This window comes from Neophocaena asiaeorientalis, unplaced genomic scaffold (assembly GCF_003031525.2).
Source record: "Neophocaena asiaeorientalis asiaeorientalis breed wild unplaced genomic scaffold, Neophocaena_asiaeorientalis_V1.1 scaffold325, whole genome shotgun sequence".
Classification (NCBI taxonomy): Eukaryota; Metazoa; Chordata; class Mammalia; order Artiodactyla; family Phocoenidae; genus Neophocaena; species Neophocaena asiaeorientalis.
The window spans coordinates 1,560,377-1,585,740 of record NW_020172742.1 but is presented as its reverse complement, the minus strand read 5'-3'; the positions used below and the strand labels follow the sequence as shown (position 1 = coordinate 1,585,740).

General features: G+C 46.6%; 1 protein-coding gene across 4 annotated transcripts in view; it reads left to right on the top strand.

Moving 5' to 3' along the window:
* Positions 1-25,364, top strand: part of SRGAP3 (SLIT-ROBO Rho GTPase activating protein 3) — a 262,192-nt gene that overhangs the window by 98,275 nt on the left and 138,553 nt on the right. For all 4 annotated transcript variants that reach the window (XR_003002647.1, XM_024740673.1, XM_024740674.1 and 1 more), the window contains exon 2: positions 23,202-23,394. Coding sequence is in view for 3 of the 4 variants with exons in the window: in XM_024740673.1 (XP_024596441.1) it covers positions 23,202-23,394 (193 nt within the window). In the remaining variant the exon portion in view is untranslated. The remainder of the gene's footprint in view (positions 1-23,201; positions 23,395-25,364) is intronic.

Here is a 25,364-nt window from a genome sequence, read left to right as displayed (position 1 = left end):
TGCAAGAACTTCTGCTGCTGCCCTTAGAAGGCTGTCCTCAGGCCCTGCTCCCTGAGTGTGCAATGGAACTGCTCTGTGGCCTCTGCGTTTGTTTCTCTATCTGTGCGTGGCCTTGAACATAAATACGGAAAAAGTGTCTGGGATGATGGCTGGGTCCCTCTGATGCTGGCCCCTCTGGAGTCCCCTTTCCTCCCCCACCTTCTTACTTCCAGGCTTCAGTGCCAGATACCTCATCAGGCCTCTGCCAGGCTGAGTCTTCACTGGGAACATTCTCCCTGACACCTCTCCTAGCCCCACGGCTCCTCTCCAGCCCTTAGATTTCTGCTGAGATGTCACTCCTTCCAGGAACCTCTCCTAGCCTCCCTGCCCACCCTCCTCTCCGTGAATTGTAATTGCTTATCAGTCCTCCTCCCTGGTCTGCGCACTCCACGAAGGCAGGGCAGGGGCTGCCTTGCTCACCACTGTGTCCCCAGTGCCGAGCACCGTGCTGGGCATGTAGTAGGCACTCAGCAAATACACGCTGAGTGAATCGATGGAGGCATAGGAGGATGGGTGGATGGAACAGGCGCCGTGTACCTGTTAGCTACTGCCATAGAATCGTGCATGACAACCACCTACACAGCTTAGTGGCATGGGTCACAAGTGTCCATTGCTCGTGTGTCTGGAGGTCAGCTAGGCAGCTCTGTTGATCTTGGCTGGGTTCACTCACATGTATGAGGTTAGCTGTTTTGGGCCAGGGTGACTGGGACAACCAGGGCAACCAGGGCAACGCAACTCCATTCCCGTGTCTCCTGTCCTCCCACAGGCCAGTCTGGGCGTGTGCTCCTGGCAATGGCAGGGGTGTAAGAGCAGGTGGGCACGGGCGATGACGTGGGGAGGAGCGGCACGGACTCCTGGTTTGTTGTTACACGCAAGGCCTCTGGGGCCCAGGCATACCACATTCTCTCAGCCAAAGCAAGTCATAGGCCAGCCCAGATCCAAGGGGTGGGGAAACAGAGTCTACCTCTTTAGTGAGAGAGGAACTATAGAGTCACGTGGCAAAGATGGTGAGTACAGGGAGGAGCTGAAGAAGTTTGGGGCATCTAATGAAACCTGGCACGCTGGGCATCACAAATCCTGGGTCATAGTTCACCCCTAGCTGGGGCCTCAGGGAGCTCACATGTGTCTGGCGGGCCTAGGGCTTCTGTTTCCTCACCTGGAAAATGGGAATGATGGTATCCGCCCTGCCCGCCTATAATTACAAGGAGTTGATTCATTCATTCTTTCTTCGGCCCACGCTCAGAGTTTGGGAAGTGGTTTCTGATCTGAACAGTGCTGTGCAGCAGGATCGCTCTCCCATGGGCACTTGCCCAACAGAACTGGGGAGGAAGTGGGACAGTGGAGAGGTGGTGGCGAGACCAGGAACCTGCCTGCCAGCCCCACGTCCTAGGTTTCCCACATCTCAAGTTCTCCACTGTGAACTGGAGGCCATGTGGGGTCTAATAAATAATGGATGCAGATGGGTTTTGAAAAGCATCAAGCATTATGTGGTTGTAAGGTACTGTTAGACACAGGCCACTTTGCCGAAGTAGCTATTTCATGAGTCTGGCTTTACCCCATGGCACTTCCTCTGTGTCCCCAGGAGACGAGATGGTCAGGAGCGAATTGTTCTGTAAAGATTTTTTCATAGCCCAATAAAAATGACCAGCGACACTTGCTAGGTGTCCTTTTTCTGCATGAACACCATGCAGCTCTGCCTGCAGAATTGCTGGTGACTGTACCCCAGGTTCCCCTGCCTGCCGACCGCCCAGGGTAGAGAGATGCTAGAGTTCGTGCTTTTCCCCGGGCGTTTTCTTTTTTCAGTCCTATGTGGTCATCCCCTCAGATAAAAGTCCGTGTTTCTGGAGGAGAAGCAGGCCTCTCCTTCATCTCTCCCCCCACCCTCCCTTGAGTTTATGGTTCTTGGTGATTAGCCACATCTCTGAAATGCTAATGGGAGGTACACTTGGGCACTTGAGCTAAACTGGATCCATGGGCATTTCTCCCACTGGCTTGGGAGGAAAAGCCCCATCAAAACAACAGCCCCTCTCTAGTTCTGGAGACAGTCCCGGGGGTGGGAGGTGGGGCTTGGGGCCTTTCATTCCTGAACTTGGAAAGGGGGCTTTTGAAAGATGGGCCTTGCAGAGTGGGACAGGGAGGCCAGAGAATGGTAATGAATTCGCAGGGTCTGGGTGCCCATCTGAGCCCATGCCGACTCCGGCTTGCACCCTGGCATCTGTTTTTGTGGTTTCGGTGCAGGCTGCATTCCTTTCTGAGGCTTCACATCTCTCCAGAGGCCGTCGCTCTGGCTGGCTGCGTGGAAACACCTGGCTCAGAGCACGTCCAAGTCCCACAGAAGTGCAAAAGGAAGCGTTTGAACACTCCTTGCTGACAGCACGGTGTTATTTTTCTCTTCCCTCTCTCATGAATCATTGTGCCTGGAATCTTTCCTGGAGGGGTTCATCTGGCTCATGGTTCTGTCCCCAGAATTGGGGACCCTGGTGCTCTGGTGAGTGGGAAGCCGAGGCGCTGAGACTTGGGGGACAAGGCTTCCTGGGCTCACATGTCCTGGGCTTAGGCTCTGGCTGCAGCACATGGCGGCCCAGTGGCCTTGGGGAGCTTGCCAAATGAGCCTCAGTTTGCTCATTCACAAGCTCCTCCAGGTGTGCGGTCACACTAAGGAAGATCAGGTACGTGAACCTGCCTCGAGCAGATGGGTTTTGAATCTGATTTGAGATTGATCAACCTTGGATCCCTTACCTCGCTTTTCTGGTGGCTGCCATGATCCCATGTTCATGTTCTCTATGGAAGGGGAAATCCGGGCAGGGGCCCGGCAGTGCCAGATGTCCAAAGGGAATCTCACATGTGCCGTGAACAAGTGTACTCGTGTTATAGTTGACATCCGCTTCCTGCCAGGAACCTAGAGCGAAGCATCACCCCCTTGCCCCAGCTAGGGTGCCCTTGTGGGGTTACCACTTCCGTTCCAGGGCCTGGGCCTGGTGCTCTCTGAGCTGCATCCCCTTAGGTGCCTCTGTGATCTGCCATCTCTGCTCTAAGCCAAAGGGTGGAAGAAGCCCTTTTCTCCTACTCTGCTAAGCTTTATCATGAAATCTCATGGCGTCTCCCATGGGACATCTGAATTGGGCCTTGAGGTATGATTAGGAGTTCACAAAATGAAGGGTAAATGTAATACCCATATTTTACCTGGAAGCTACCGCTTCTCCCAGACTGTCTTCCTTTTCACAGGTTTATGAACTCAGTTACACACAGAGATGCTGAGGTTGTCTGCCTGACACCTCTGTTCTCAGTTTGGGCTCCGAACTGCCTGCATGTGGCAGTGGCAGCACATCACATCACGGCCTTCATCACCACCAGCCAAGGTGGAGAGAACTCTGAGCTGGACGCTGTAAAGGAAAGGCTGCATGCGGAGGCTACTGCGAGAAACTCAGCATTTGAAAGTGGTCCGGTGGCACTGCATGCCTGGGGCTCTTGTAAAAGTTAAGGAAGCAGGATTTGTCAGTCATCACATGAAATACCTACTTTGTGGAAGGAACTTAATCTCTCAGCTGAACCTCCCCATCCCTGACTGTAGGATCACAGTAGCCTCCTGAGCGGTCTCCTTTTCTCCCATCTCCTCTCACCTGTCTCCCATGCTGCCACCACGTTTTTCCATCAGATTGACTGTGGGGTAAAGTTTGAGTCCCCGAATGTGGCCTTCAAGGTCATCCACAGTCTGGCTCCAAAGAACCCTTCCCACCTGAGCTTCTGCATCCTGCCAAACTCCTTAACTTGTGGGCTCAGCAAGCCCTTTGCCAGTCCCTGAACACACCATGCACTTCCAGACCTTGGGGCCTCGTCCACTGACTTACTCCTGCTGCCTCCTCTGCTGTTGCCTCCTCTGCTGTTGCCTCAGCTGGTGAACACCATCCACCCTCCAAGGCCAGGCCCAGATGCCAAGTGAAGCCTCTGATCGCTTTGGCCATTACTGTCTTCCCTGCAGAGTCCCTGCTTCCTCCTTAGTGGGCTCATAGGCTCTTTTGTGCATACCTCCATCCCAGCTCATGGTTGTAGTTTTTGTATTTGTTGGTCTCTGCTGAATTTCTCAAGGGCAGGTCCTGTGTCATCTCCATTGTTGTATCCTCCTGTCCTTGCACAGGGCCTGGTAGGTGCTAACCAATCTTGACTGAACGTGTAAATGAATGATTGAATGTAGTAATAGAAAGTTAGATATGAATTGGGTCATCCACATCTTAGGAGGAAGGGAGGATTTTGAGTATTTGAGTAAAACATAAAGTTTATATAAAACGGAGAGAAAAGAAAGTATCCAAGAGGTTTCCAGGTCTAGGTAGAAACAAGAAACTTTTTATCTCCCTTCTGAGCATTCTGAAAAGACTTGCTAGAGTTGAAGATAAAGCAATTAACTTAGAGAAGAAAGAAAGGAAGAATACATGGGCATGAATAAGAATGAATTTTCAGATTTAAACATGAATAGTGCATATGTAACGTTTATTGGATACTCAGGCCAAGCACTTTACATGCATAATCTCATTTAATGATCTTAGCGACACCATAAAGGAGTTATTCCATTTCTCCAAACCTGTCGATAAATAGGAGTTAGGATAAGAGGAAAGCAGAGAGAAGAAGAAAAGGTCATTGCAGGCAGAAGAATAGCAAGTGCGAAGGTTCTGAGGCAGGAAGGAACTTGGTATGTTCAAGCAGCAGAGAGAAGGCCGGGGGGGCTGGAAGATAGTGAGCAAGGGACAGAGGGAACCAGGTGAGGCCGTGCTGGGGTGGAGAGAACACATCATAGAGAGTCTTGTAGGCCCCATTAGGGGTTGGTCTGTTATCCTAAAAGGGATGATAATCCATTGAAGGATTTTAGGCTGGAGGTGAAGAGTGGGGAGGAGAGAGACTTGCTGGTGGTGACATGAATGAGAGTTCTACTTTCCAAAGAAGAACTGATTTAAAAACATTGGAAAGGGGACAAATGTGATGTAGACACTGGTTTAGGAGGCTGCTGTGGTTGTCTAAGTCGGAGGTGATGGTGGCTTTCGCTAGGGTTGTGGTGGAGATGGAGAGAAGTGGATGAATTTAGAAGTCTTGGGGCACTAGAATGGATTGGGATGGAGGCTTGGGTGTAAGGGAGAGGTGAGGTGATGGCCAGTTTCTAACTTGAGCAAGTAGGGGAATCAAAGTGCCATTTCCTTACCCAGGGGATATGTGGTGAGATAAGTTTCAGGGTGGGAATGAGGGGCATCTCATGGCAAAGGGGTCTGGGGAACTCCCTGGGAGGAAATGCTGGCTTTGACGATCACTAAGGTCCCTAGAATTTCAGAAAGTAGGACTCAGGCCAGACCACCGCCCTCCCTATCAGGTGCTTGTAGATCCGTTATGTCCCTTCTTATGGGACGTGGTGGACCCAGAGCCTTGTAAAGACTGTGGTTTTGCCCAGCATTCCTCGACCTCTCAAAGACAGACACTGTAAAATAATCAGCACCACTGGCATTTGTGTTTCTGGTATATAAGAAATATATTTCATATATTTCCTACCATGAAGTACGTTCAGGATCCAAAAGGTTTGGTCCTGGAAACTGGAATGCAATATTAGATGGCATTTTATCTGTTCAGTTCCCCCATAAGCTGACCCACAGCAGCTGCCCTCATTCAGGAGGGAGAATGTAAGAGTTGAACAGGAGGAAACAGGCAGTGCTTCGAAAGTTAGAATCTGCTATTGTTGTGTTCTTGCCAGCAATTCACCTCAGTGTTGGGAGAAATTACTAGAGGCCAAGGGAAGAGGAAGGGGAAGGCCGAGGGGCTGGAGTTCATCTGCACGCGATGGGTGTGGGAGGTGGGCACCTTGGCTGGGAGGTGACTCCTGTGGAACTATAGAGCACGTAACCTGAATTATGCCCAAACGGGGCACAGAGGGGTGTTAGACTAAGAAATTGTCCACTTGGTTGACATCCGATAAGCTCTTAACGCTGAAATAGACCTTAATCCAACAACCCGGATTTGGATGGAATTTGAAGCCCAGAGCTTGGTCCGTAGTAGGACCACAAAAGCAATCCATTGACCGACTGACCGAGAAGAGTGAGGCTATCTGGCCAACGTCTCATGAAGAGTTATGGCCCCGGCAGGGAGCAGAAAGAACCCATTACATTTCCGCTGCCAAGTGGCAAGCGAATAAACATGAGGTATTTTTCCTCTTTGGTAATAGGACCCAAGACATGAAATACGTGCTTGGCAGAGAGTTCCATATTGCATTAGCAGCACACATAGATTTATACTGGGGTAGTAAGTGCTCTCTCTGAGCCCAAGTGTGAGTGATGGGATTCCAGCCTGACTGTTGAAATTTGCTGTAACGCTGGGAGATGCGTCTGCTAAGGACGCTGTGACCACTTCCTTTGTGGTTGAGCTTGTGTCGCTATTGCAGTTGGTGGATGTACAGCCACATTTTGCTCTAATTTGCAGGTAATGGACTCTTATAAAGTAATAATAATCATACCACGAAGAAGAATCACAGCTGTTAAACTTTTTACTGTTTATAGAACTCTTTCATGTGTGTATATATATCCTAATTTGATTTTTACCACAATTATTAAGTAGGTCTCATTAATCCCAGTTTATGGATGAGGTTAATACCTTAAGGCAGAGAGGGAACTAGCCCAGACCCTATTTCTTCGAGTCCATGTTTGAGTATGAAATAGCCTTACCAGACCACAGCATGTTCATGTGCTAACATTATCTGTGCTCAGGCTTGTAAGCCATTATTAAGCCATTAGGTAACCATAATAATTCTGTATTTTTTTCTGAGCCTTTTCCTAAAATTTGTCTGGACTCAGAATTTGAGAAGGTACATATCTGGATTCCTTTTGTTATGTCTTGCTGCACTCCATCTATCCTCTGAGGCATGGAAGGTCTCCTGAAGAGTTTCCCTGAAGGTTCCTGATTGACAACAAGAATTTAGAGCAGTGACTGTAAAGCCTTGCTTGATGGGCACTACAGAAGTAAAACTCCTTCAAATAAACAGGCCCCGCTCACTGACGTCCTTGAAAATTTAACCTCTGCCCCTGTTGTCGAATGGATAAAGATTCCCTTTGAAAACCTTTGCAGAGTTTTACACACACACACACACACACAGGAGCAACCCACCTTGTTTCTCATTCTCTTCTTTCCAAAAATCAATTGGCAAGAATTTGCAAAGTTGCCAGAACGAGGTAATGGGCAATAATTCACGTAGCTTTCAGAAACATAAATCACTCAGCCTGATGTAGTGCCTTTCCATCCCATGGCAAGCCTTCGTGAGCAGTAGCTGCAACGTGCATAAAATATTTGGGCTTCACTGAGGCCTTGGGTATTCTTCCATGTGGCATTCTCATCAGAACGTCAAGGAAATTCATCCTGCATCCTATTACTGTCAGGTGAATGCACACGTGTGGCCGGAGGCACCTTCTCAATGAAGATTAGCAGCTCTGACCCCGGCTGGTCATTTCAACATGAGTTAATGGGGTCAAGGTGGGGGCAGCTATGGCACAGTGGGGTCTGTCATGCTCTGGGTTTGAATCAGGGCTGGCACTAGCTAAAGTGACATTTGCTGGAGTCATAAACTAGAGGTTTATAGATCGCTTTTGTTTAGCAGATACAGCATTAACATTAAAGAGTGAATTTGAATATATTTGGTGAAATCTGTGCTCTCTGTATGGTTTTATGCAAGGTCTCTAATCACATTTTTGTTACCTGCCAAACCCCTGGAGATATTTGAGGTCACTACCCTACTAGATCCAACCATGGCCTTTCCAGGGCCAAGTGATAGTAAGCTGTTTTTTGTTTTTAAGAAACTCTTTTTTTAATCCTTTTTTTTTTTTGGCTGTGCTGCTCAACTTGTGGGATTTTAGTTCCCGAACCCGGGCCCTTGGCAGTGAGAGCCTGGAATCCTAACCACTGGACTCCCAGGGAATTCCCAATAGTGAGTGTTTTTTAAAATTTACTGCCCCTCCCCATATTAGAGGTGTAATGTCTATTATGTAGAGGATTTGAAAAATATAGAAATAGAAAAGCACAGGGATTAGTGCAGGTGTTGGCAACCTTGGTCCAATGGGTCAAATGTGGCCCATTGCCTGTTCTTATAAATAAAGTTTTATTGAAACACAGCCATGTGTATTCATTGCCATACTGTCTGTGGCTACTCTTGTGCTACAAGAGTAGGACTGGGTAGTTGCAATAGAGACTGTATGGCCTGCAAAACCTAAAATATTTACTATCTAGCCCCTTAGGAAAAAGTTTGCCAAGCCATGGCTTAGCACCTAGGTGCTCAGGAAATATTTATCCAAGAAATGAATCAATCTGTGATCCCACCACGTAGAGGTAACCACAATTAACACTTCGGTGTATATTCTTTAGTTTTTCTCTGTGTATAAATAGCTATAGTTATATTTTGGGAAGACTAAATTATACCTCCTATTTTTGTAACCCACTTTTGTTAACTATATATTATGGGCATTTTCCAATTAACTTTAACTTTCCAATTACATATTAACTACTGTAACTATTAACTACTATATTAACTATAATAACTATTATATCATTAACTATTATACAGCACTGATTTTTAAACTGCAGAGAAGTTTATCGCATGGATGTATGAGGATATTTAACCAATCCCCTGTTGTTGGATTATGTTGCGTTGTGTCCAAGTTTTTACTTTTATAAATAACGCTGTGATAAAAATTCCTGCACATTTTTTGGTGTGTTCCTCTGATCCTAGAAAAGGAATTATTCCAATTCATATTGCTAATTTTTTTTTCACCTAGGTATGCCTTATCCTCCCAGTACACTGGTACTTCCTTGAGGGCAGGTATCCTGTTGTACACGTTATTTCTATCTCAGATCCTCCTGTCCTTTAACACAGACATAGTAGGCAGTCAGGAAATGCTTGTGGGTTTGTATAATATAATGCCTAGCTCCTTCTCTCTGCTTCTCTGGATCCTACAAATCCCGCCTCAGCTCTCCTCCTTCATGAGGTCTCAGCTAGCTCTCCAGCACCCCAAGGTCCCTCCCTCTTCTGGTCATCTGAATTTCTATATCATGCACTGCTTAGACCATATTCTGTAATTCTTTAGAGCTTTCAAAGTGGCAATAATGTACACTGTATAAGTTTCCCATGGCTGCTGTAACAAATTACCACTAATCTGGTGACTTAAAACAACACACATTAATTCTCTCACAGTTGTAGAAGCTAGAAGTCTGAAGTCAGTTTCACCAGGCCAAAATAAGGATGTTATCAGGGGACCCCACTTACTCCTTCCAGAGACGCTGGGGGAGAATCCATTCCTTGTTTCTTCCAGCTTCTGGTGGCTGCCAGCGTTCCCTGGCTTGTGGCTGCATCACTCCAATCTCTGCCTCTGTAGTCTCATCACCTCTTCCTCTTCTGTCCGTGCCAATCTCTTTCTTTCTCTCTCCTATAAGGACACTCGTGATTCCATTTAGGGTCTACCTGGGTAATTCCGGATAATCTGCTCATCTCAAGATCCTTAATTTAATCATATCTGTGCAGTCCTTTTCTGCCATTTAAGGTAATATTCACAGGTTCTAGGGATTAGGAGCTGAATATCCTTGGGGGGGGGTGTCATTATTCAACCTTCCACAATGCACTGTTTCTTTTGACTGGCTAATTTATTCATTTAAAAATATTTGTGAGGAACCAATTTGGTGGTAGACACTGACATTGTGCTAGCTGCCTGTTGTCACAACAGAGCAGAAAGGACTTGTATATGAAGAACTGTAGTCAAAAGAGCTGAGCAGTGGCTAAGAAGCTGGGAGACCCAGGTTCTGGTACCACATTGGGGTAAGGCTCTCTGTTCCTCAGTTTCCCTTTTGTGAATTAAGGAACTAGACCAATTGCTGTTTCCTGAAGTGAGGGATGAGCACCACTGATGGTGTATATATAGGGTAATTTTAGGTGGTTCACAGGGACAGAACTAAATAGTGTTGACTCACAGAAACAGATAACTTATTTCCTTTGTTCATTCTCCTTCAACCCCTCTTAAGGAGAAAATTGCTGTTAGGTGCTAGTGTGTCTTCAACACTTCCTTCAATATTTACCAAACTCCTTTTATCAAAAAGAAAGCTGGATGGGCTTCCCTGGTGGCGCAGTGGTTAAGAATCCGCCTGCCAATCAGGGGACACGGGTTTGAGCCCTGATCCAGGGAGATTCCACATGCCACAGAGCAACTAAGCCCATGCGCCACAACTACTGAGCCTGTGCGCTAGAGCTCGCGAGCCACAACTGCTGAGCCCGCGTGCCACAACTACTGAAGCCCGCGTGCCTAGAGCTCATGCTCCGCAACAAGAGAAGCCACCGCAATGAGAAGCCCGCGCACCGCCACGAAGAGTAGCCCCTGCTCGCCACAACTAGAGATAGCTTATGCACAGCAATGAAGACCCAATGCAGCCAAAAATAAAATTAATTAATTAAAAAAAACAAAAAAGAAAGAAATCTGGTCTCAGGCTACAGAATCTAGGCAGAATTGAATAACATTATTTTCTGATCATTGTATTTATTTTTACAGTTACCTTCCATCAATGGAGAGTGACTCAGGTTTTTCCATTTATGTCAATACTGTAAAGTATCCCCTGTAAAAAGTGAGGTGATTTAAAAATATATATTAAATAAATATAGGATAGATGGTTTTTAGAGAGGACACATTGTGAAAATGGCTCTGAAGTTTAGGAAACAGATGTTTCCAGGGGTCCCCAGTTCTCTGACTTTGGAGTTCTGGGAGCAGGGTAGGATTGGAAACACAAAGAAAAGCGTCTTTGGTCAGAGGATGCAGCTGGAAATTCAGCATTAATGATTCCTGATATTTTCCCATTTAAATACATCTGATCCTTCAAGAACCATTGAGCAACAAAGTTGTGAGTATTAATGTCGTGTTGAAACTGATCATGTCCAATTTTAACTGAGAGCTTCTGGTAGGAGGAGGCGTGGCCTTATTCTGACCATTCTTTGCTTTTCACTGAACATCTAGAAGGTGGGGAGGCAACTTCCGTCTGACTTCTTCATGAGAAGGAATGGCTGTTATTTGGACACAGCCCAGATGCTGTAGGGAAACCCTCTCTCCCACCCACTCCGCTTTGAACTCTCCTCAAGGGACCTGGCTTCGCAATCCAGGTAGGGATGCCCACAGGGCCGCAGAGCTGGATCTGTGCTATTGGACCACAGTGGGAAGTGGGAATCTTGTCTCCCATCTTTTCAACTATGAATGTATATCCAGTGCTAATTCCCTAGTTTCTTTGGGACCATATAATTTCCTCTTAGAGGAAGATTTTCCTGGCTGACAGCATTATCATCATCATCATTAAATAGTTCTTATTTTTTCAGAACACTAGCTCATATACTCTGTTTCCTTTGTGGGGGAGGCACATGGTCTTCCCCATGTTCATCAACAGAAGCAGAGGGGGAAATGCCAGTCACTTCACCCAGCTGCTTTCCAACATATGTGTTCCCCCACCCCCCAGAAAGCTGGAAGTGGATATAATTTTGTTTCAGGGAGGCCTTAGGGGTTGATGTGCTTTGATTATCTGTTCTAAGCCTGGCCTTTGCTACCCCGAGTAACTGTGAGATGGCTAAAGACAGAGTGTAAAAACTTGGCTGACTTGGCATAGTACATACAGTAAGCGTGCAGGAAACACCTCTGGCAAGTGATACATGATTTGGAGCCAAAAGCCCCCTTAATGTTTAGATGAAATTAGGCAAATCACTTCACCTCTCTGTGCCTCAGTCTACTCCAATGGTATAACAGTAGTAGCGACCTCTTCCTAAGGCTGTAGCGTAATATTCACTGCTTTGCTTGAAGAAGGAGACAATTAGTGGGAAGCACGAAGTGCCATAATTGTCTGCTGTTATTCATTCCATTTTGCAGATGGGAAAGCCACGGCCCAGAGAGGCTGATTTGCTGAAGTTCGCACAGCTAGCAAACTTCAAGGCCAGCCTCTGAACTCAGCAGCTCTGATCCCAGACCCAGCTCTTGGCACCGCATCACCCAGTGGCCCATTTATCAGGGCTGAGGCAGTGCTAAGATTTGAGAAACAGTCTCATTCTGGGTCTGATTCCCTCAGATGGGTGGGGAGCAGAGCTAGACCAGGGCAGCACCTGGCAGGGTCAGGCCAGCCGGAATTGAATCCTGTGATTCCCACAGGTCCTTTACCTTCTCTTGGGCCTCAATTTCCTCATCCTTCCCTGCCACCCTCTTCTGTGGTCAGAAGCGATGATGTAGGATGTGAAGGGGCTTGGTCAAGGTAAATTAAGGACGGACTTAAGTCTTTAGTCGAGGTCCTGGGCAAAATGAGAGAGATAATGCAAGGTGCTGTGAGCCGGTTGGAGTCTGCAGAGAGAAGCTTGCTTCCAGGGGGAGGCTGGCTCCACTGGTCGGGTGGGGCGGAGCTGGTAGCATGGCGGCAGTGGTTGCAGGGAAACGGCTGTGCGCGAATTCTGCCCTGACAGCAGCCCGGAGCTGGGCGCCCTCCGGGGCGTGGGGCCCCACGACGAGCTGCATCTTTACGTTCACGAGGCTGGGTGAAGTGGCTGTGGTGCAGAGCCCGTGCTGGGGTCGTGGAGACTTTTGTGCAGGACCCAGAGAAGGAAAGAATCGTGGGCCCAGGCTGGCACAGAGGCAGGGAAGGAAGAGGGAACCTAGCGCTGACAGGCCGCAGGATGATACACCAGGGTGTCCCGGGGTGATACATGGTCCTTGTGGGGTGGTGGACAGAGGGCGTGACTTGAGCCTGGGAATCAGCTAGCTTAGTGCCCAGCGTGACCCAGGCTCGCTCTACGTGGCTGCAGCGATAGTGATGTCTCATTCCTGCCATTTATTTATTTACTTATTTAATATATATTTATTTATTTACGTTTGGCTGTGTTGGGTCTTCGTTGCTTCACGCGGGCTTTCTCTAGTTGCGGCGAGCGGGGGCTACTCTTTGTTGCGGTGCGTGGGCTTCTCACTGTGGTGGCTTCTCTTGTTGCGGAGCACGGGCTCTAGGCGCTCGGGCTTCAGTAGTTGTGGCACATGGGCTCAGTAGTTGTGGCTCACGGGCTCTAGAGCGCAGGCTCAGTAGTTGTGGTGCACAGGTTTTGTTGCTCCACAGCATGTGGGATCTTCCCGCATCAGGGCTCGAACCCATGCCGCCTGCATTGGCAGGCGGATTCTTAACCACTGCGCCACCAGGGAAGTCCTCCTGCCATTTATTGCCTACCTGCTGTGTACCAGGCACCAAGCCAGGGGCTTTATATGCACACCACCTCTCGCCCTTTTGACAAACCCACCAGGAAGGTATTATCATTCTCCATTTTATAGACTAGAAAAGAGACTCAGAGAGCCAAGGCGACTTCTACAAAGTGGAGAAAACCAGGTTTGGAGTCCAGGCTGGCTCTCCCCAAAGCCTGGGAGCTGTGCCCTTCCTGCTGTGTCATGCCACCTCTCGGTGGTGGCTGTTTGCCGAGGGTCTTCTAGGTGCCTGGCACATTCTACACATTATTTTTGATCTTTGCAGCAATGCTGCAGGATAAGCACAGTTACCTGCCTTTTACAGATGGGAAAACAGTTCAGAGAAAATGACTCGTTGGCCCAAGACCTCATGATGGCCTCTGGCAGAGACAACAGTCCAACTCATGAGAGCAGTTGGAGTCCAGACTCTGCTGCGTCCATCCACTCTGCCACACTGCTTCTCCTAAGGCTAGAGGCGGATGGCTCTGGACCCCTCAGGATGCTGGGCGTTGGGCTGGCGGCAATGAGAGTGGGTCTCCATCACACTGTTGTGAGGGCCTCGCGGGCCCCATTACACTGCTCTTGTTGGAAGCACTGAGCGCAAATTCTGAGTAATAAAACATGGGTGTCACCCCTGCCTTAGGACTTTATTCCATCTGAGGATATGAGAAATGGCCACAGAAAGCAATAACAATAAATGAGAATCATAGCTAACCATTACTGAGCCTCTCATACAGTGCTATCCAATAGAAGTTTCTTCAGTGATGGAAATATTCTGTGCTGTCCAATACAGTAGCCACTAGCCACACGTGCTTTTGAGCGCTGGAAAAGTGGCACGTGCAACTGAGGAATGAATGTTTTATTTTGATCAAATGTAAATAGCCACGTGTGGCTAGTGGCCACTGTGTGCAGTGCTGATATAGATGAAGCATTGTACCAAGAGCTTTCTCCATGGTCACTTGTCAACCCTTAACAGCAATATGGGCAGATTACTACCATCCCCATGCTACAGGGGGAACTGAGTCCCTGGGAAATGAGCAAATGTTCCCGAGTTCACCTGCTGAATACGTGGCAGGGCCAGGCTTTGAACTGATGTCTTCTTCTATCACAGGAGGGCCTGAGGTCAAGGTCAGGTTGCACTGGGGGACACGATGACAGCCAGAACCAGTGAGAATGGCACAGAGATGACAGATGGAGTGGGGGTTGGAGACAGGAGGTGGAGTGGGACATGATCCCTGCAAGAGGGGGCATTGGGACAACCCCCAGGGAAAGCACCCTGACCTGGAGACTGGGTCATCTTGGCTCCTGTCTGCCCCTTACTCTGGATTTGAGCCCTGGCTCTGCCACTTTCTGGGTGACCATAGGCACTCACACCCACTCCTTGCGTCTCAATTGCTTCATCTATAAAGTAGGAATGAGAATAGTGCCAGCCTCAGGCAGGATTGTGCGTAGTTGTGTAACATACCATCCTCCTTGTTAGCTCCTGAAACTTTATCCTGGGGAGGGTACACCAGCCGCCTCTGGGGAGCAGAGGGGAAAACACTTGATCTTGATTTTCAGGATGGACACAGACGGTGAAAGTGGGGCCTCACCGTCCCAGGGAGTGTCAGAAAAGTTACCACATTCTCAGGACAGGGTCCAAGGATGAGAATTGAGTGGGGCCTGCTCTGAGGGTCGTGCTCTGGCCCCTCCTTCTAGCCCAGGAGAGCCCTCTGCAGGATAGGGGCAGAGGCCTCTAGGGACAAGTTATCGGCATTCTTAATTTCTAACTGGTCAGACCTGTTAACCAGAGCTGCAGGCTCTGTATCATATTTCTGGCCTTGCCTGACTTTCTTTGTTCTCCTTTTTATTACGGAAAGTTTCAAACATTACAAAACTAGAGAGAATAGTATAAGAAGCCTCTTCCCCATGTTCATCACTACAGCTAAACTTCACCAATCAACTCAAGGCCAATCATGTTTTTTACCTATATTGCTACCACTCCCTGGTCCCCTACCCAAGGTTATTTTGAAGTAAATCCCAGCGTGTCAGGTTTCTAATAGTCCCTGTGACCCTCTCATAAATTTCTGCTGGGAGTACAAGTTGGTGAAATTTCAGGGAAGGGCACTTTTGCAATCTCAAAATGCTAACATCAGTGCCTTTTGATCTGCACTTCTATGTGAAGAATTCATCACACAGGTGACATCCCTGCAGGTGTGCAAAATGAGGCTTGTATATGGTTGTTTATTCCAGCACTTTTTATGGTGGTAAACAATTACAAACAACCTAAAGGTCCAGGAAAGGGGACTGGCTAAAAAAATTTTACATCTGGAATATAGAATATAGAATATGGAATTCTATAGTGCTGTAAAAAGGAATGTGGAAGTTCTTTAAAAAATGACATGGATTGAGTTCCCCAGTGTATTTTGTGTGTGTGTGTTTTGTTTTATTTTGTTTTTGGCTGCAGCATGCAGCATGCGGGATCTTAGTTCCCCGACCAGGGATTGAATCTGTGCTCCCTGCATTGGAGCGAAGTCCCTTACAATGTATTCTTAAAAGAAGAAAGTACAGAACACTGTGAATGTCATGCTATATAATATGTATAAAAACAGAGGAAATAATGTTTTTGAAATATGCAGTTATTTCTAGAAACATGAACTTGGAAACTTGGTTACCTTGCTAGAGAGGGACTAGGTGGCTGGTGAACAAGGGTGGAAGAGAGAACTTCCTCTTTATACACTTTCTACTTTTTGAATTTTGTACTAATTTTTAAAACTCCTGTGTTTTAAAACTAGAATTCCCTCTTTTTCCTGTAAACCTAAAACTGCTCTTAAATTTAGTCTATTACTTAACAAAAAGGTATTTATCCAGATGGGGTGATGACTTACGTTTACACAAAAGCTTGCACAAAATATTCATAATTGTCAAAAAGGTGAGTGGATACAGAAACCATAAATATTATTACAAATAATGGAATATTATTACAAATAATGGAATATTATGCAGCAATAAAAAGAAATGTGCTATCAAGCCATGAAAAGACATGAAAGAACCATAAGTGCATATTACTAAGTAAAAGAAGCCATTTTTAAAGCCTACATAATGTATGATTCCAACTATATGACCTTTAGAAAAAGGCAAAACTACAGAGATAGTAAAAAGATGAGTAGTTGCTGGGGGTTAGGACGAGGAGGGAGGAAAGGATGACTAGATGGAGCATAGGGGATTTTTAGGGCAGTGAAAATACTCTGTATAATACTGTAGTGATGCCTACATGACATTATGCATTTTTTAAAACCATAGATGTAAAACACAAGAGTGACCCTAATGTAATCTATGGACTTTAGTTAATAATAATATATCAGTATTGTCCATCAATTGTAATAAATGTACCACACCAATGCAAGAGGCTATTAATGGGGGGATCTGTGCAGGAGAGTGAGGGAGGTTATATGAGAACTCTGTACTTTCTGGTTAATTTTTCTTTAAACCTAAAACTGCTCTAAAAATAGTCTATTAATTAAAAAAAAAAAAAAAAAAAAAAAAAAAAGAATGCGCCTGCCAACGCAGGGGGCACGGGTTCAGACCCTGGGCCTGGAAGATCCCACATGCCGCAGAGCGGCTGGGCCCGTGAGCCATGGCCGCTGAGCCTGCGCGTCCGGAGCCTGTGCTCCGCAACGGGAGAGGCCACAGCAGTGAGAGGCCCGCGGACCGGAAAAAAAAAAAAAAAAAGAATGCGCCTGCCAACGCAGGGGGCACGGGTTCAGACCCTGGGCCTGGAAGATCCCACATGCCGTGGAGCAACTAAGCCCGTGCGCCACAACTACTGAGCCCATGTGCTACAACTACTGAAGCCTGTGCACCTAGAGCCCGCGCTCCGCAACAAGAGAAGCCACTGCAATGAGAAGCCCGTGCACCACAACAAAGACCCAATGCAGCCCAAAACAAATAAATAAAATTTAAAAAAAGAGAGGGAAAAGAATCAAAATAAAATTAAATTAAAAAAAAAAGAATTCTTAATTACCTTGGATCTGAAGAATCTCCCTGCTCCCTCTGCTTGTGAGGCTGTGGTTGTGAGTGGGGTGAAGAGTGTGAGGAAACTTGTCCTCCTGGAACGTGGGTCACCTGAGTATTGCCATGGGTGGTAGCATTGGTGCAGGCGCCATGGTCTTGGGTGAGACTGTTGCTTGCACAATAAGCGGGAGTGTTAAGGGGGGTGGTTAGGCAGCCTGTCGACTCTTGGACTCTGAATGTCGGAGGCGTTTGGCCTCTATCCTGTAAGCAATAGGGAGTCATCTTTCTAAGTCCAAGCTCGTCCTGCTCGCGGCACAACAGGCCAGTAATTTGAGAGACGGGTTGTTGCGGCAGGGAATAGTGACTTTATTCGGAAAGCCAGGAGACTGAGAAGATGATGGACTAGTGTCCCAAAGGACCATCTTCCCCGAGTCAGGATTCAGGCTTCCTTCTTACTAAAAGGGGAGGGGGTGTGGTTGGTGGTTGCAAACTTCTTGGCGCCGGAATCCTTTGAATCCTTTGTTCCTGCAGCTGTTTACCCAGGCCTGGTCACAGTGTTCTTGTAAACCTCCAGCAGGACAAATGTTACTCTCTGTTCTGCAACTTTTTTATCCCTATATGAATGGAAGAGTGTTATTCCTTTGAAGGCCGAAGACTTGAGAAGGGCTATCCTGTATATTTCAGGCCATAGGCAACATTCTTTTCATGGTTAACTTGTAGCAAAAGCAATAGAATACAAAGGTTAAAGTAAAAGAAGCACATCAAATATGGAGTAGGATTTGTTCTCCCCTATTACTCCTTGGAGAGTTTTATCAGGAGAGCGACACAGGGAGAGCTGTGCTTCAGGAGACCTTCTCTGGGCTTCACGCCTCTGTCTGTAAAACCAGAGGCTGCGCCAGGAGTCATGCAGGTCCCCTGCAGCTCTAAGGTTCTGATATCAAAGCCTTTTCCGACTTTCCAAGCCCCTTCTCCTCCCTGCCCAACCCCCTTTGATTTTTCTGCCACTCAGTGCTGTGCTGAGCCTGGAACCACTCCCAGGGGACAGTCTTCTGAATGAAGTCTGTGCCTCGTGAGCAATTGTTTTATTTATTTATTTATTTCCCCCTCCTTTTGAAATCTTCCAGGAGAAAAACCAAATCTGTGCTGGCTCCAAGGAAGAGCAAGTTGGAAGGGAGTTAGAGATAAGGAGATGGGTAGTCAAATCCCTGCAGGGTTCTACAGCACCAGCAGGCTGCAGTCCGGCTCCTGCCAGGGCATTTCCTGCTAGAAAGACTTGACTCTGAGCCGTCCCAGCTGCTAGAGCCTCCAGCTGCTTGTGTGAACTGGAGGAGGTTTCTCTGCTCCTTCCAAATCATCTCCTGTTGGCACAGTGTGATTTACGAGATTTTCCTCTAAGATATGAGAACATTGGCTCCTGATCATGCCCTATAATGGAGGAAGGCAGTGGCTGCAGCATTTTTGGTAAATAATATCTCTTTAGCCCACCGTCTTGTTACAAAAAGGATACAAGAAGTTGAATACACAACTTCTTGTGTATTGAACACAAGAAGTTAGATTCAAGTCTTTTAAAGCAAGTAGTATGGCCTCAGTTAAGTGAGGAGTTGGGAGGGTCATTGCTCCCATCTGAAGGAGCTGGGCTTGATTTTTAGCTTAATTGCCACACATCAGCTGTTATGACCAGAGACTGCTTACCTCTGAGCCTCCACTTCCTCATCTGTGGGGAAAAAGTGGGGGAATACTAGTAGCACCCACCTTAGAGGGGGTGCTATACAGATTCTGTGAGATAAATATCCAAAGAACTCAGCACCAGGCGTGGAACACATGATGTGCTCTGTAAGTGCTCACAATAATTATTAAGGTTATTATGAGTCCTAAATAGTGGATGGTCTACAAGTAATTTTAAAAATATTTAGGGACTTCTCTGGTGGTGCAGTGGTTAAGACTTCGCCTTCCAATGCAGTGGGTGCGGGTTCGATCCCTGGTCGGGGAGCAAAGATCCCACATGCCTCCGGGCCAAAAAACCAAAACATAAAAACAGAAGCAATATTGTAACAAATTCAGTAAAGACTTTAAAAATGGTTCCCATCAAAAAAAAAGATTTAGAGAGCATTTTTGTAACCATGTGTTGATATGGCAGGGTTTGCACTTGTGGGAGTGAAGGCCTCTCAATCCAGTTTAACAAGCAGGCTGTGTCAAGGAGCGCCTGCGTAGACTGTTACACTTCATAGAACAAAATGTGACCTTGGACAGCTTCCTGATTGGTTCACACGGAAGCCTTGGTTTCTTCATCTGTAAAAATGGATAATAATAATATCCATGTCTGGTGTGGGAATAGTGTATGTGTGGTACGTGTGAATGTGTGTGGTGTATGTGTGTGAGTGTGCATGTGGACATGTGTGGTGTGTGTGTGGTATGTGGTGTGTTTGTAGTGTGTGTGTGGTGGTTGTGGTGTATGTGAGTTTGTGTGGTATATGTATGTGGTTTGTGTATGGTGTGTGTATCTGTGGTGGGTTGTGTGTGGTGTGTGTAAATGCGTGCATGGTGAGTGTGCGTTTTGTGTGTGTGGCGTGTGTTGTATGTGTGTCTGGTGTATGTGTGGTGTGTGTATGGTGCTTGTGTGGTGTGTGTGTGTGTGTGTGTGTGTGTGTGTGTGTGTTGGGTGAGATTCCCATAATCACAGCATTTGATGTCCTTGGGTAAAAGCACTTGGTAAAGGCAAATAGTAATTTGCTATACAGATACTGATATACCATGTGTGCTGGGAGAATCCACTGTTAGAACTTAAATTTCATTCGGGGAGCTAAGGCGATATGACGCACATACATGAAGAATTAAAAAAATAGTATGAGGCGGTCTGAGACTAATTGCAAGTACCAAGGGAGTTCATAGGAGGGTCATGAGGGCTGAGCTGTCCAGGACTTCCTGGGAGGAGCAGAGCTTGGGCTCTAAAGCACTGGTTTTAAAACTTTTTTGCTTGCCTACCCTCTAAATGAACTTTGGGGGGAAAAAAATCTCTTTTGCCCCACACATTTTAAATTGACATCTGAAACGTTTCATTAGAAGTTTAAATAGTTACAAAGGATATCATTTCTGCCATGTTGTAAATATTGACCTCTTAGAGCAAAATTACCCTACTCTCTTAAATGTATCAAATGGGAACTAAATAACAGCAATTTTTAGTTTGCCTTTTTATTGAAGTATCACTTATAAACAGTAGAATGCCCAGATCTTAAGTGTGCAGCTCAGTTCATTTTTACCAGTGTGCCTACCACCCAGATCAAGGTGTAACCTTGATAGTCTATCTCCAGCATTCCAGAATGTACCCTCGCATCCCCTCTCAGTCAGTATCCCCCAAAGGTGATCATTTCTCTGACCTCTATCACCATAAACTATTTTTGCATGATCTCATTTTTTCTTCCTTCTTTCCATCAACATAAGGAGAGTTAAGCAGGTAGCAAGCAGTAGTTCATTTTTTCCTTATCGTATAGTATTCTATTGAATGAATATCTCACATTTAAAAAATCTTGCCTACTCTTCGCATAAATTTACTTTACTATTTTAAGAGTGACAAGCATTTTGAAATAAATTGCCCTACTGAAAAAAAAATCTTATCTACTCTTAATGGACATTTTGGGTTGTTTCTAATATTTAGCTATAAATCTTCTATGAGTATTTTTCCATATTTTTTTGTAGACATAAACACTGATTTCTTTGGGGTATGATCCATGAGTGGAATTACCAGGTGGTAAGATAAATACCACAATATATTGGTATCCACCACCACTCATCAAAAATTACCTATACAAGGCAGAAATTTTATATTTACATTGTTCCTGTCTTTACCTTCTTGAGCTCATAATTTCCTTCTACTTCCTTCACAGAATTTTATTGTAATATATTTTTATGCTTGAACTTTTTTACTTATTATTTATTTATTTTATTTCTTTCTTGGCTGTGTCAGGTCTTAGTTGCGGCACGTGGGCGCTCTCTTTGAGGCACACGAGCTCAGTAGTTGTGGCGCACGGGCTTAGTTGCCCCGCGACATGTGGGATCTTAATTCCCTGACCAGGGATCGAACCCACGTCCCCTGCATTGTAAGGCAGATTCTTTACCACTGGACCACCAGGGAAGCCCCTGAACTTTTTTATTGATTGCTGTATTCTTTTTGCCCAAAATATGTATTTAAATTGAAATGGACCTTTAAAAAAAATTCCTTTGGCCATAAAACCCTAAGTATCTTTATTTCAGATTGATTTATCTACAGTTCATCAAAACAATATCAATGTTTTATAATTTGATAAATAATTACTAAAAATAAAAAGTAAGATAATATGGGAAATACTTCTCATAATGATGTGGATGGATGGTTGATGGCTTTAAGGTGCATAAGGACCATCCAGGGATCTTGTTAAAATGCAGATTGTGATTCAGAAGGTCTGGGTTGGGACCTGAGGTTCTGTGTTTCTGATAAGTCTATGGGTGATGCTAATGCTACTGGTCCATGGACCACACTTTGAGGAGCGAGGATTTATGAACTAGGTTAAAGAAGATTTGCGAGCACCAGCATTCTAAATCGTCCTCAAAGTCTGTCTTGACACTTTGGGGCACTGCACCATAGCCAGATTCTGGACGACAGAGAAGTTAGTCTTTCTTCTGCAAAGAGAGAGGACGGTTGTAAAGAGTGAGGTGGGAAAGGAGAGATGCTGAGGCACATTCTCAGGCAGAGGAGGAAAGAGTGGGAATGGAAACAGGATCTCAAACCGATTCCTTTGTAACACTTCCTGCCTGTGCACCCCTTGGGAAGGCTTCGAGTGCCCCAGAGTAGGGCTGCCCCCTTTGAAGACCATTTCTCCAAAGGATGCTAAGATGGTGCTGGCCACCTTTTCAGACAGGAGGCCCATTTCTGCAGGAGGAATTGGACATCTCAGGGACTGGTTTGGATTACTTAGAGAGTCCACTGGGGGTAAATCCAGAGAAATGAAGTTTGGGGCCAGGTGATGGGTGGCCCTGAGTTCCGTGGACTTAATACTCAGCCAGAGCAGGGGTGCCTTGAGCAGTTTTGAGCAGGGAGTTGGTGTGAGCATAGTGTGGGGAGACTGATCTCTTGAGCAGCTCGTGGGATGGCAGGGAAGGGGTTAATGCATGGAGATGGCAGCAGTGGCAGAACCACTGGGATCTGGCTGTGATTTTTATCTCTAGCCCCTGCTTATGAACTTTTGCCCTGGTTGCACAGACCTGATTTGCTCTCTCAGGATTTCCTGAAGTCTGGGCTACATACCTGAGATGTTGATGCAATGGAATTCAAGGTGATTCAGAGTAGAACACAGGCATGGCCTTAAATAACCCTGAAACCTAAGAGTGAATAACACTGAAACGCTCAGCCCTCGCTCAGTCCTGACTATACCTGGGGAAAGTCTGTCTTTAACTCCTCTCATGCTCCTGTGTTCCTCTTGTTGATGGAGATTGAGCAGTTTAGGCTTAGGGCATTTGATAGCAGTAGTCTTTAGAGAGAATTTTACAAAATTTCTGTTTTTGTTGAATAAATTTTCTGTGTATCAGGGTGGCAAGTCGTTCTAGTTTTACACTTGTCATAACGACATAAAACTGTAAGTTCTTTCCAGTAAGAAAAATGAGCAAATTTACTAGATCATACGGAAGAAATAATAATGCTTGGTCGCGTGTGGATATGGCAAAAATCGTGGTGGTGACATGCAATGATTCAACTTTGGAAAACACTGGGTTACACCATGGCAAAAACTGGCATTTGCCAAATCGTCCTGCCAATGCCTGGAGAGGCTCTGGGTGGCAGATGGTAGGGAGGGGGCAGCTGGAATTGCAGCGCCTGGGCCACTGGCATTGGGTCGACTGGGTGGGTCCCTCTGCTCTCCCCACCATCGCCTAACAGCCTGCTCCTGCCTCTGTCCGCAGAGATCCGCACGCAGCTGGTGGAGCAGTTCAAGTGCTTGGAGCAGCAGTCTGAGTCGAGGCTGCAGCTGCTCCAGGACCTCCAGGAGTTTTTCCGCCGGAAAGCCGAGATCGAGCTTGAGTATTCCCGCAGCCTGGAGAAACTGGCTGAACGCTTCTCCTCCAAGATCCGCAGCTCCCGGGAGCACCAGTTCAAGTGAGAAGGGGCCAGGGGTCTGGGGCGGTGGGAGGCAGTGCTGGGGCTGAAGCAGAAATGAGGCAAGGACTCACTGGGGGCAAATGGTGTGCTTCTAGGGCCCGGGGTCTGCAGGTAACTTCCAACTCCAAGCCTCAGTCTTCCTCAGTGTAAAGTGAAGCTAGACATAGTTGCTACCCATAAAGATGCTGAAGGGAGTACACAAGGGACCCAAGAGAAGTGCTTGTCACAGAGTTAAGTGCTCAATAAATTGTTCTGTTGTGATTATCCCACCAAGTACCAGGCTCTGTGCTGTCTTCCATTTGGGCCAAGGTGACAGCCTACCTCCTTTCAGGACATCCTGACTCTCCCCAGTTCTCTTTTATCTGGGGGTGAGCCAGCCCATGTCTGCATTCCTTCAGCACAATGGCCTCAGAATTTCTTCCCTGTGAAACAGATGCTCAAAGCATTCCTCTTCCTTCCTCCCCTGGAGGATGGTGCCAGGCTTAGTTGCTGCCTTAGTTGCTTATTTACCTACACACACCCTCCAGGGCCTAATTTCTCATACCCCAAGCTCTGATTTCGAGGAGGGAGGGAGACTTGGTCCTCTTGGGCACGTCCCTGGCTGAGTTCTCCAGCTGCAAGTGCCCCTAGCTCAGAACCCGTGGGGCCAGCTGCCAAGTGTGGGCAGGAGCCACAACCTCACCAGGATGCGTCCTCCTACACCTGTCTCCCCCTCCGCCGTACTCCCTGGAGGTCCCCCTCCCCTGTGGGTCATCTCTCCAGTGAATGGCCCTCAACCCCAGGAGACCAGAGACTTGCTTCATCCTGCCTGCCCCGTTCTTCTTTCCCCTGGGTTTGATCTCTTTTTTTCTCTCTACGTAGCTTTAAATTGTGGTAAAATACACATAACATAAAGTTTACCATCTTAAATACATATATATATTTTTTTGCTGTACGCGGGCCTCTCACTGCTGTGGCCTCTCCCGTTGCGGAGCACAGGCTCCAGACGCGCAGGCTCAGCAGCCATGGCTCACGGGCCCAGCCGCTCCGCGGCATGTGGGAAATTCCCGGACCGGGGCATGAACCCGTGTCCCCTGCATCGGCAGGCAGACTCTCAACCACTGCGCCACCAGGGAAGCCCTTAAATACTTAAAAATGTACAGTTTGGTGGCATTAAGTACATTCACACTGTTGTGCAACCATCACCCCCATCCTTCCCCAGAACCCTTGCTTCATCTTACAAGTGTGAAACTCTGCGCCCTGTAAATAATACCCCATTTCCCTCTCCCCCCGCCCTGGCAACCACCATTCTACTGTCTATCTCTATGAGTCTGACTGCTCTACGGACCTCATATTAGTGGAATCATACAGTATTTGTCCTTTTGTGACTGGCTTACTCCACTTCGCCTAATGTCCGCAAGGTATACCCATGTTGTCACATGTGTCAGAATGTCCTTCCTTTTTAAGGCTGAATGATACTCCTTGTGTGTATAGACCACCCTTTGTTTAGTTGGGTCCACCTTGCTCTCTCTGTCTTTTGCATTCTGCTCCGGCCAGGGAGTGCTGTTCCTTTAAGCTCCCCTCAACGTCTCCCTAAATCGGTGCCTCAGCATTTGAACACTCACTTTTGTGCCTTCTTCCCTTGACATTTGGGGAGAAGAAATTGCTTTATTAAAGGGCAAAAATGTATTACACTTTTGCAAATACCATGCATGTTTTTCCACCCAATCTCATCTATTCAAACTTTCATTGCAGGAGGATGCTTCCATTAATAACTTCCTCCCAGGCACTATCTGGGCCCTTTCATACATAATCTCGTTTTTCTGATATATTTTTTGGAGAAAGTGTGTGCTTTTTTAAGTGATAAAAGTAAAATACTCATTGTATACAATTTAGAAAATGTAGAAAAGTAGAAGAAAAGCTCACATTTCAGAAGCTCACATTTTGTGCCTTTTCTTGCCTGTCTTTTTTTTTTTTTTTTTTTTTTT